The sequence below is a fragment of the Tiliqua scincoides genome, chromosome 1 (genome assembly GCF_035046505.1).
Source record: "Tiliqua scincoides isolate rTilSci1 chromosome 1, rTilSci1.hap2, whole genome shotgun sequence".
In the NCBI taxonomy this organism is placed as follows: Eukaryota; Metazoa; Chordata; class Lepidosauria; order Squamata; family Scincidae; genus Tiliqua; species Tiliqua scincoides.
This window is the reverse complement of record NC_089821.1, coordinates 186,811,501-186,824,460: the sequence shown is the minus strand read 5'-3', so window position 1 is coordinate 186,824,460 and position 12,960 is coordinate 186,811,501. Positions and strand designations below refer to the sequence as shown.

Genomic DNA, 12,960 nt, shown 5'->3' with positions numbered 1-12,960 from the left:
ATATATGTTCATACAAGTTAATATATTCATTTATGTAAACTTATGTAAATTTATTCAAATTTTAAATGTAAATTAATTCTTTTTTCCCCCAGCCCCTGACACAGTGTCAGAGAGCTGATGTGGCCCTCCTGCCAAAAACTTTGGACACCCCTGGGTTAGAGTATCGATTAGAATAGTCTCTTTCCCCACAAATTTGGATCCCATCCTCTCTCCCTCCCTCCCTCCCTCCTCCTTATGTGTGTGACAGAATGTAAGAATCTGTTGTGTGGTTATGGAATAAGAGATAGCCTTCACTATTATCCTGAAGATCACAAGCATGCAAGATTTGCATGGTGGACTGTGGAAATTTAATGATATGGGGCCTGTTCAACCCATGCAGTTCCATCCTCTGCAAATGCAAATTCTACCACTTACGTTTTGTTGTTTTCAGTAAATTTTAAAGCATACTTGCACAGTGTTTAACATCAATCTTTTTACCCTACAAAACACAATTTTATTTATAACCTACCAAGTAAATCACTGTTACAAGAGACTACTGTAAGACTGCACAAGGTTTGCTTTCCCTTCAACTGATTCCTTAGTTGACACACTGCATATAGCATCATATATGTCTATTTACTAGTTCCAGTTTGAGAACTTGGCTTATTTTAATTTTGGGTGGGGTGGGGTGTGTGATTCCCATCCTTTTTTTTTCTACACAATAATGAGGACCAGTTCACACAAAGTTCCAGCATATACATTCTGCCCTCAGCAGAACCTGAGATCCATGCACTCCCCCCCCCCCGCATCTATGAGGAAACTTTAGTGTGAGCCATTCATGCACACTCAGGCCCTTCTCTCATAAACCACTTCCTGCAAAATGCAAGATGGATTTCATGAATGTACTTAGGAATGTACCTGTATAAGTCCTGGTTAATACTAAATGTCATGTACATGGGGTAGTGGAATGTGCACAAAGATGTGTGTTTATACCATGCTGCATATGAACTATACAAGGCAGTTGTATATATATGTGTGAACTGTCCTCAAGTGCAAAGACATTCAAAATGTTCATTTCTCAGTTGCACCAATAAGTGATTTTCTGCTTCTATTTTCACTTCAGAAACATGATGGGCAATTTACAGTTATTCAGCTAGTGGGGATGTTGAGAGGAATTGCTGCTGGAATGAGATACCTGGCTGATATGGGATACGTGCACAGGGACTTAGCAGCACGAAACATTCTGGTCAACAGCAATCTTGTTTGTAAAGTCTCAGACTTTGGCCTTTCAAGAGTTATAGAAGATGATCCAGAGGCCGTTTACACTACAACAGTAAGTTCTTCTCTACAAAATAACACAGCCACTTGTCTATATTAATGCCTGAAGCTTCAATCTTACACACTTTTACTAGAAAATGTTTACTCATATCTGAGTAAACATGCATGGTAATAGGCTGTAAGAGAGTTTTGTATTAAGAGGAGAGTCTCATATGAAGTAGACCTACACACAAACCTCACCTGACATGAAAAGACATTTCTTCAGTGGGCTATATGGGGCTACATGATGGGGCTACACAACACACCAGCTCAAGAGCATTCAACAGTGCTCAGTATAGGCTGATAATGAGTATAGGCCCACCTAAGTAGTGCTAGCCACTGTCCAAATGCTAAATTGCAGTGTCTGGACACAGCTCCACTCCCCCTCTCATCCCTAGCCATATATTTCCTGTGTTATCTGAATTGCAGAAAGCTAGATCAGGAAAACTAACAGCCCAATCCTAGTGTTCCAGAAGCAGTAGCTGCTGTACTGTCATCACAAACAGCACTCTGGCAGCACATGAGAGTATGCATTTCCAGAATGCCACCAGAGAGGCGAGAATGGCCCTGCATGAGGTGATGGGGTGAGGAAGGCCCACCAACTAGATTTATCGGGGGAGGGTGGGGAGGTGTGTTGGAGGCAACAGGGAGACTTATGGGGGAGGGTAAGCATACAGCACAACCCATTTTGGTATTGCTGCATAATGTTGTAGGGAAAAGGATCAGATTGGCTTCTAAGATAGAATTCTTCACTTGATTTGTTAGTTTTCTGAGAACTGTTTCAAAGTGTTTATGTTGACACATATGATCCCTCCAGTCTAAAGGGCTGTTTTCTAGTAAGGCTGCATGTCTTGATTCTGTGGCTCCTATAACTTGATTCTGATTAAAAAAAAAAAAAAAAACAACTTGATAGCATGTCTGTGCTGTGCAAACTTTTAAGAATAGACCAAGGAACAATATATCTCCCCAATTATAATGGCATTTTATGTATACCAGGTATAAAAGATTGCGATTGTTGCCTATCTACAGACACTTCCATGTGTAGATAGTGTTATTATCACTTTGTACATTTGTTTTAGGAACTTTCTTTTTCCATAGGGTGGCAAAATTCCAGTAAGATGGACAGCTCCAGAAGCCATACAGTATCGCAAGTTTACATCAGCCAGTGATGTATGGAGTTATGGAATAGTTATGTGGGAAGTAATGTCTTATGGAGAGAGACCTTACTGGGACATGTCAAATCAAGATGTAAGTTCCTAAAAACAAAACTGTTTACTTATTTATTTATACATCCTCTGATTCAGCATTCAGAGTACAATCCTCTCTGCCGGCGCAGCTGCTGCTGAACCAGCCTAGAATGGCACAAACACGCCATGAAACAGGTTGTGACTATTCATAAGGCAGTAGCATGCCCAATCTCATCTGATCTTGGAAGCTAAGCAGGGTCAGGCCTGGTTAGTACTTGGATGGGAGACCACCTGGGAATACCAGGTGCTGTAGGCTTATACCATAGTCTTTCGAGACTGAAGGTTGCCAACCAACCATTAGCACCAGCAGGAAGGCCTGAGCCAACCACCAATGCTGAATTTGAGCCCCTGGGAGAAGGTGAAGTGCAGAGCAGCACAGGGGTTGGGAGAGGGCATTAGGAGGGCATTCTGGAGGTGGGGATGGGGTGTAACAGGGTAGAAAGAGGATAGGACAGACTTAGGAGGTGTGGGATTGGGGGAGAAGGCCTCTGCTGTATCCTAAACCCCTTCCTAGGCCTGTCAGGTTTACACAGGGCTTCCCAGATTTGCACCACTGATATTGCTGGCGCAAGATCCGGGAAGCCACACTGGACAGACATGAGCTTTGCCCAGCATAAGGAGACAAATACTCCCTTAACCCAAGTAAGACCTCCAGCCTCCGCCGGGGCCAGCTGTGCCAGCACAGGTTAGGTTTGGGCTGCTCTTGTCAGACAAATGACTTCAGCCAGAAGATTTTCTTCAAACACATTCTCAGAAATGTTTTATGTTCACACACATGGCACTTTCAATCCAAGACATAAAACCAAGGTCTGCATATGATATACGATCCCGTAAACACAACTACAAAATTACTGGAAAACCAGAAACTCAAATAATAATACGGTGTATCTGAATACTTGATGTTGGTTTTTTAAGTGAAAGGAATAATCTTTCAGCCAGAATGGATTTATTTTCAATAAACTGAATTTATTCCATTTTTTTCTCTATACCAAATAATATAGTGTTTATCCTGAGAGCCCAGAGGGGGGATAATTTCAAAAGACACTGACAATACCACTTGCATCTTCAGATCAGAATTTAGACTCATTCTGACACTTTCCCCACAAAATAGAAGGGAAAAAAATATATTCATCTTCTTGGTCCTAGTCTTGTTTACACAAGTCCACAGTGAGGAGTTAGGCTCTCATGGTAGTCAAGAACTGTGTTGTGTATAGTCCCTTGTGACTAATCCATCTAAATGGGTTATTACTGGCTCAACTTACTTCACAGTCCTATGCATATCTACTCAGAAGAAAGCCCCGTTGAGTTCACTTACTCCCAGGTACATATATATAGAATTACATTTTCATTTTATTCATAGTTGAGAGAAAGGGTCTTGTTCTTCTGTCTTCCCATTTAAGGGCCCAATCTTTTTTTTTTTTCTTTTTTTTTTCCAGCAACCTTTAATGGCATAGCAAAAAAGAAAAAACTACAACATACATACAACACACATAATTAAATAAATAAATAAACTACACCAATACAACACGTCAATTAATTATAAATGACCACAGGGAGATTGCACCCACAAGTACACCAATCAAGGCTGCTTAGAACTGTTAGCAGTAAGGACCTTTGTGAGGAATTCAGCAACGAGAGATGTAATATCGTGCGAGAAGTCGTGTAAAAGAAACGCTGCGAGAAGATGGGGGGGCCAGAATAACTAGAAATGACGGGGCCCAAAATGGAGCAGCAGAGTTTATTAAATGTTGGGCAGACGCAGAGAAAATGAGTAACAGAATCAGGCTCAATACCACACCAGTTACAACGTCTTTGATCGAAGGGAACCCGAGAGTAGCGGCCGTTCAACATCGCAGAGGGAAATATGTTAAGCCGAGCTAACATAAAAGCCCTCCTCTCAAGGAGGTTCACAAGAAGCTGGAAATAGGAATGGCCATTGGCAAAGGTGGGAGAGATTCCATAATAAATGGGAGAACAGACCCGGTTCAGGTTAGAAAATATCCACCGGTGTTCAGACTCCCTGAGTCTCTCAGAAATATGGGATAAAGCCTGATCAAAATTGCAATTGAAAAGAGAATATAAGGGAATGCCAATAGAGGCTAATTTAGAGATACAACACACAGACCAGGAGGATTGAAAAGGGTCTTTAAGTAAATAACCAAGAAAAGAATCCAAATCAATCTTAAAAAAAAGGCGTAGCCAAAATTTGAAAGTAAATTTCCAGGCCATAGTAGAAGGAAGATGTATACCGAGCTCAAAAGCCAGAGTGGACAGCTTAATATAGTTGGGGACCCCAAGGATCCGCCTAAAGAAAGAGGCAGCCAGCTGGTCAATTTTATTGGACATGGCCTGGATCCAAATTGGGACCCCATAAAGCAAACGACTGACCATTTTGGTGTTAAAGATTAAAAGTACAGCTGGAACGTACTGATTGCCTGTTGAATAATGGAATTTGGAAATCGCACCAATTAGGTGAGAGGAAGAGGCAGTCACAGAGTTCCTATGAAAAGACCATTTGAGCTGGTATTGTAAAAAAATTACAAGGTATTTAAAGGTTTTTACTTGTTCAATAGGGTGGTTGTTGATTGCCCATTGAAGTGGCCTCCATGATTTGGAAAAAACCAAAATTTTGGTTTTATCCTCGTTAATGGCTAAATTATTGCGCGAGCAATAAGATTGAAATAAAGCTAGGAAATTACCCTGTGATTTTGTCACTTTATAATACTTGGGAATCACAGTGGTGATCCTAGTGCTTTTCTTCAGGGAACCCCCCCCCCTTTTACCACCCCGAGACCCGGAAGTAAATGCGGTGCCACCATCACCACCGCAATTACTACTGCACCTCTTCCTCCTTTCTACCTTTAAAAAAGGGGGATGCAGCCCAGACTCCAGCAGAGCCTGTCACACCTCTAGAAGTGGTGTCCAAGAAGCGAGTGCCACTTCTAATGATATTCTGTGGATAGAGCAGCACCTGTCTCCTGGGCACTGCTTCTAGTGGCTCTGAAAGGCTCCATTGGAGCTAGAAGCAGTGTGTGCCTTCTATGAAATCAGAGCTCCACTTCCGACTGGTTACCCAGCTGTTTTGAGGGCCACCCTCCTCTCCTCCCCTTTAAAGAAGGAGCCCTTCAGATCAGCACAGAACTGTGGGAGCACAGCCACTTGTTGGCATGGTTCCAGACTGCATCAAAAAATGAGTGGTGGGGAGAGTGGTCATGGTGCTGCCGCCCCCCAAGTCTGGCATCTGGGGCATTTGCCCCCATTGTCCCACCCCTGAGAACACCACTGGGAATTGAAATACCAAGTGAAAATAGATACCAAGTGAAATTTGATTTTGTTGTACTAATTGGAAGTGTGTATGTAAAAAAATGGGGAAATTATTACATTTCTGTTGGGTTGGGTGTGTGTGTTTGGAACTGAGTGATCAACGTCAGAGTTTGTTTAAAAATATCTAGCATACAAAATCTAAATGATGAGTCGGTTTTGCAGAGTGCAAAGCTGTTAATATTTGACAGGTCTCAGTGTCAAAGATTTCATGGACTGTCAGAATGTGGGCAAACAAGTCCTAGGGGCAGAGAAAGAGAAATATTTGCATTCCCTAGACACCCAGTAGAGTTTCATTCCTTTTGACACCTTCCTTCTGTACTGGATTCAAACATAAAAGGTATCTGACAGGAATATAAGAGGCCTCAAAGGCAAAGCTTACCTATCTTTCAAAAAATACCAAGGAAAGAACTAAAAAAGGAGGAGGAAAACTCTTGACAAAATCAATATTTTCATACTACTTACTGAAGTTTTGGTCTGAAGGTATTTCCCAACCCTGTACATGCACCATAACAGAGCAGAGTCCTAGCAGTGTTTCATATAGTGAGAAGAAAAACAATAGACCAGTTATATTCTAATTAGTACATAAAGAATATATTTCCTATGTGGTGAAAGAGAACTTAAATCATTTTAGTCTATCACATATGCATTGACCTACTTGCTATGCCAATAAAAGTCTGACTGACTGACTGACCTACTGTGCTGAGGGAAAAGTAAAAAAAAAAAAATGATTAGCAATTACAAACACAACCACAAGAAATCAGAAATAATTCAAGAAACATTCATGTTTGTTTGTTTTTTTAATCCCAGTTCTATTATTTTACACCAAATACACATGTGTTTGTATTAAGAGCTCAACTGAAAATTTTCAGCAGGATAATTTTAAACATATATATCAGGGGTGGCCAAACTGTGGATGGCATCATCGCCAGTGACTTCCAATGTTCTTCTAATAGGTGGTGGACCATGCGAAATGGTACAGCGGGGACAAGTGGTGGGAAAGGCTGGATTACATGGAAAGAGGCAAGCCCTCAAATATGCTTGTCCCAAGCCCGAAAGGGCCTTAAGAGTCAAAACTAGCACTTTCAGTTGTGCACAGAAACAAACTGGCAACCTATACAGCAGCCAGATCAGTGGCCCAAAACTGAGTCGAACCATCGAACCCCTGCAGCCACATGGGCAGCCACATTCTGTTCAGATACATGTATATATGTGTAATGTAATGGCTGGTATATATGATGTTAGATCAAGTTGTGCTTTTCTGCAGCTCTGGCTTGCTTTCTCCGAGAGATTTTGATACACGGGAGTCTGCCTGTCATTCTTTCCATTCTCTTTCATTTTTCATTTTGGCACATTTGCACACACCAGATCCGTTTTTGTTTTTTTTTCTTAGCTGTATTTGTAAAAGGTATTATATTCATAAAAACCCTGGGATGTCTCTAGTTTTTATTTATCATAGCAACTTTATTTCCTAGGGCTAATCCCAGAAGAAGCTACTGATGCTGGTTTTCTCTACTGGCTACAAAAGAGAGTGTCCCATGCTGCTTTTCAGGAACAAGCACCCTTAGCAAGTCGAACGCAGTTATGTCAGTTAGTGTCACCATACTTAAAATCCCCCCCCCCAAAAAAATATTTTGCCACTTTCTACAACCCCCTATTTATCTGCACATTGCTTCCCAATGCGTTTTCTTATCCTGCCCTTGGGGCTTATAGCAGTTTCTTGTGATTTTTTTTCCCCTCTCCTCATCATTTCTATCTTTTACTTAAATCCCAAATGGGCTCAAGCTGAGGAAATCAAGCAGTGGGTGTAACACTTCCTGTAGACATTAAGTCCCTCTGCACCATATCACATTGCACCACCTTTTCTTATTAATTCTGGGCTTTTCTTCTACTGATTCATTCAGATACCACTCAGTCAGGCTGTGCTTACTCATGTCACATTGCACTGTGGCCTGGTTTTCCTTGTTGTCATAAGGAATATTATGAAAAGGTGTTCAAAAAGAGAACTTTTCATGCACTATTTTTCAGATAATTTTCTTCAAGAGTTCTTGAAGAGCATGTATGAATGCTGAAACCTCTGTTCATTTAAAAACTATTCAAGTCCCCGGGAGGGAAAAAGCCTTATGGGCAAATGCTATTGCTTTCAAAGAGCATCCCCATGTATCAATTTATCAGCTGCACCCTTGGTGAATTTAATTGCTGTTCCCTGCTGCTGATTTGACTAGGTAATGCGACCATGTTCTCAGCACACACCGCAGAATAATCTGTTTAATAAGCATGGAAAATAAAAACAAGTTTATTATGCAGCAACGTGAATGTGCTTGTCAAAACAACAGGCTCTGTTTGAAAGATACATTTCATAAAGCTTTGATTGCTTAATTTGGCTGTTTGATTCTTCATGGACCCTAATTTTTTTTTAATGTTGTTTTGGCTAAAAGGTTATAAAAGCAATCGAAGAAGGGTATCGCTTGCCAGCACCCATGGATTGTCCAGCAGGCCTTCACCAGCTGATGCTAGACTGCTGGCAGAAAGAGCGGGCAGAAAGGCCAAAGTTTGAACAGATAGTGGGCATTCTGGACAAAATGATTCGAAACCCAAATAGCTTGAAAACTCCTTTGGGAACCTGTAGCCGGTAAAGTTACTTATTTGATATCTCTTAACTTTATGGGTCAGATTTCTGGCTGGTGTGTGTGTGTGTTTAAAAAAAAAAATTCAGAAATGCTGCTGTTAACCATCATGGGACATGTACAACACTGCATGTTTAGGCTGCCTCTGCAAAAGTAAGCCAGCAGATATGCATAGCTTGTTACAGAAATGAGAGGAACTGACAAGTGAGCAAGATGAAATATAAGAAATAACAGCTTCCTTGTTTTTGTTAGAAGTGATCACTGTTCAATTATAATTTGCTGGATTTTTTGTCTGTTTATAGAGTTTAATACCTGTCCTAAGTAGCATGCAACACTAGAAATAATAATAATTCTTTCCTAATTATGAACCAGTAAAATAATTTCTAATAATTCACAATACAGTATCTTAAAAGACAGGATTTTTTATTTTCTGTTTCTGCCAACTAGATAAGCTAAAAGTATACAGCAACAATAATGAACTTTGCACTACCCAGCTGCAGGAAAGTTTCTTGTATTTTTTTTGTAAAAACGAAAAAGTTTTTTCTTGCTGAAGAAAGATGGTCAGGGAGGTGGCCAAGTGAATTTGATGAGGATTTAGTTCCAAAAAGCAAAGGGTGGTACACCTCAGCTTCACAGATAGCTTTGATAACAAAATATGGAAAAAAGATTCTGCAGCTAATGAGCAAACTGATTGCCTCTTGTCAGTTGATTTCAGAAAAGTAATTACGATATTCCATCTCATAGTTTCCCCCCCCCTAAAATACAAATGTGCTTGTTTACAACTTTGTTTTCCCTAAAATACAAGTGTGCTTGTTTTCAAGAGTGGGAGGGGGTGGATCTCTGTAGCAGTCATGCAAACCAAGATTCTATCCCAATCCTCACAGCCCAGCATGCCCCCTGACTCTTCTCCAACTTTGCCTGCTGAATAGCTGGTATAGGTCCAAGGAGACCCGTTGGCAGCCAGGCAGCATACAGGGAGGTAAATAAAAAATATTGTTACTTACCTCTCCCAAACCATCTGGTCACCCCCTGACGCCATAACATGCAGCACGTGCTCTGTCAACACCACTGCATCACATGGGCTGGTAAGGGATAGGATTGGGCTGCCCCAGTCCTAGGTGTTTACCTTTTCTTAACCAAAACTGGAGAACAGAACTTCTTATTTCTATCAGGTAATGTACGTGTTCTCACTGTTGCAGTTTTTCTGGAACAATAATAATTTTTGTTTTCCTTCTCCACCTAGACCAATCAGCCCTCTTCTGGACCAGAACACCCCAGATTTCACTGCATTTTGTTCTGTAGGAGAATGGTTGCAAGCCATCAAGATGGAAAGATACAAGGATAACTTTTCAGCTGCAGGTTACAATAATCTGGAGACAGTAGCCAGGATGACTATTGAGTAAGTTAACTCTATGTCTGTGATTTCAAAACTAATGCCTAGCATCCCAGTCTTATAAATACGTGTACAGAGATCAAGCACTGAACAAGAGCCTGTGCCCATCAGAAGGCCAAAGCGAGCCACTGAACCCCCATTCTCAATTACTGCAGTAGTGCTCGGTGTGTCGGCAGCGGAGCCGTACAAGGCCCAGTGCAAGACTTTATTTCAGGATTTCCAGCAAACTCATACCAGCACTGTAGGTGTATGATAAATGGTACTCAAAATGGCTTGAGCTTCTGTAGCAAGAAATCTGAGGAAAGGAGCACATCAGTCATGTTTTGCTGACATTGGTTATAATCCTGTAGTAGTAAGTAGCATATTTAATACTTTAATTGTGTTTGGGTATCACGATTAACCACAATTTTGGAGTGGTATATAAAATACTTAACCTGAATGTGCTTTGAAATTACATAAAATGTTATACATTATTCAGAAGATGCACCCAAGGGGAAATAAGTAGATCCCTAAAACATCTTGTAATACAGCCGTCCCTGGATCCATTGAATTCCCTATCTAAAAGCATCAAGATCTGCCCACTGCTTTCTTAGCCCAAGAGATCAGGGTGCACCGAGCTTCAGTTTTGTTTATATCATTACAGGTGTGCGCCACTTAACCACGGGGATACATTCTCCTGTCCCCATTGTTATGTGATTAGGTCATTAAGTGAACAGTCCGATCTATTGCTTTTGTTGTGTAAACAGATACTGTCTGCCAGACACTAGCTGGCTGCACCAGCTATTGGACATAGATTGCCTCTTCTTTGCATTAAGAGCCTCTCTGTTGTATAAACAGACACTCTACTACAGGCTATGGGAGATGCGATTGCTTCATTAAGAGCATCTTTATTGTGCTTTGACCATTGTCATATATGCAGTTTGTCGTTAAGCAAATGGTTGTTAAGTGGCACACGCCTGCATTTGGATAGTGCAGATAACCCAGAAATATTGATTATATAGTTAGTTGTGACTCCACACAACCCTTTCTTGGTTTAAGATCAATGAAGCAGACTTTGCAGTACTATAAAAGGTGCTTTGTCATTTTGGGAAGCTTCCCTGTTACTGGATTGAAACCAGTTCTAAACTTCTCAGTGTTGATCCAATCTCTCTGGTTAGAGATCCAATCCATTGAGCTTCACCCAAACCATGTCCATATTCTTTAATATGAATAATAAGGGCTACTAAGTTCCTATTTAGTCTGTACCAGTCAACTGTCTTTCTACTGCATGTCTGCCCCAGAAACAGTATGGAAACAGAAACCATATGGAAGTTACAATGTAGATGTAGCTCGTAACAGGCCTGACAATTGACAGGCCTAACAGTTCTGGCCTGTCTGTTGCCATCATGGCATCTCAGTCTGTCAGGCAGTATTTTAATAGTCCTAGTAACCTGACTGTTGTTATTCCTCTACTCCCAACATTCAAGACAAAGGTCATAACATCTTCTTTAAGGAATCCTGAGATGCGCTTGAAGAACAATTGCACCTGTGCTTTTTTTTTTTTTATAAGATGACTCAGTTGAAAAAGACTTCTCTCATTTCCTTTGTTAGAGGGGCCTCACCACACTTTATATCATCTGAGTTTGATACATTTTAAAGCATTCTGAGGAACATGAAGCATTTTAGCCCTCAGAAAAAATCAGTCCCTGACACTTAAATCCTAATCTTGAACCTTTTCTCTTTTTCCTCCCTAGTGATATTATGAGCTTAGGGATTACTTTGGTTGGCCATCAGAAGAAAATCATGAGCAGCATTCAGACTATGAGAGCACAAATGTTACATTTGCATGGCACTGGCATCCAAGTGTGATAGACATTTCTCCCTTATGAGGGAGGTGACAGACTGAGAGAACAGTGCTGGCCTTCAGTGTACATGAAGTGCTGCTAGAAGACACATGATTTCCTGGGTCCTTCCTGCAGATAACAGAAGGCCCACCAGAAGCACCTACAGACTTGAACTCCTAAGTGCCACCATAAAGTTACTTAAAAAGGGAACCCGGATCCACCGATGGCAGCAACGAAAGCAGTGACAATAAACAAAGTACTACCTGAAACACCTACGAACACCTTGAACTCTCTAACCTCCTTTTTATCTAATGGACTTTTTAAAGTGTACATATGGGATTTTAAAAAAAGAAAGAAAGAATATATTTGTCAGATAAAAACCATGCTATTATTGTTAAAGTCAACAAAATATTTTCCTTAAGCCTTTGATTTCGCAGACTCTTTTTTTGAAAGAAATCAGTTGTGTTTCTTCTTCATATCAACTTTTCTTTTATTGTGACATTTATATCTTTGGACCTTCTTAGTGCTAAATATAGGACACATTATTACACTGGGGACCTCGGAAAGATTGTACAAGTTTCTAGTGTCATGTGAAGTGTAACAGAGAAATGTATAACTGGCCAGCCTTTGGGTGGGGTGAGGCAGGGTTGGGGTTGGGTTTTCTTTATGCAGTTTACTTCTATCTGTTATTTCCACACCACATTGAAGTGGTTTGCTAATTGGCAGGAAATCAGGAAAAAAAAGAAGAAGATGTTGCCAAGAGTTCTGATATTTTTAAAAATAATTTTGTATGACTAATCACATGCTCTCTTTAAACAGGAAATGAATAAAATGGAGAACCTAGCAATAATGTTCCCTTGATAGGCCTAGGCACTTTGAACGAAATGGTTTGAAAGATGATTTTAGTAGGTTGCCTGGGTTAAATGGAATCTGCAACTCTGAACTTATTGAGACACCTTTCACTGAATGATTGATTGTAGGTGTCTCAAAAGGCAGGTGCCGCACTGGAGTGTTGCCTAGCCGTTTCATCAGAGCACATTGGTTTAGGGATTTTTTTCTTTAGTATTCCACATTAGAAGGTCTAAGAGAAATAATTGGATTATAGTTAATATGAGATTAAGTTGAATGTAGTTCCTCCTGCAAAAATAAAGTTTTGGGGGTGCAGTTTAGAGAACAGTAGGCATAGCTATATCTCACTGAAGTTCATGGGAACTTAGTATGTTCTTAAATTCTACTGATTTCAATTAGGACAT

General features: G+C 40.5%; 1 protein-coding gene across 2 annotated transcripts in view; it reads left to right on the top strand.

Annotated features, from left to right (window-relative positions):
• The window catches only part of EPHA7 (EPH receptor A7), a 183,129-nt gene extending 170,537 nt beyond the window's left edge, over positions 1 to 12,592 (top strand). For both annotated transcript variants that reach the window (XM_066612748.1, XM_066612740.1), the window contains exons 13-17: positions 1,103 to 1,312; positions 2,395 to 2,544; positions 8,303 to 8,496; positions 9,735 to 9,890; positions 11,618 to 12,592. In XM_066612748.1, coding sequence (XP_066468845.1) covers positions 1,103 to 1,312; positions 2,395 to 2,544; positions 8,303 to 8,496; positions 9,735 to 9,890; positions 11,618 to 11,732 — 825 coding nt within the window. In that variant the 3' untranslated portion in view covers positions 11,733 to 12,592. The remainder of the gene's footprint in view (positions 1 to 1,102; positions 1,313 to 2,394; positions 2,545 to 8,302; positions 8,497 to 9,734; positions 9,891 to 11,617) is intronic.
• The last annotated feature ends 368 nt before the right edge of the window (positions 12,593 to 12,960 follow it).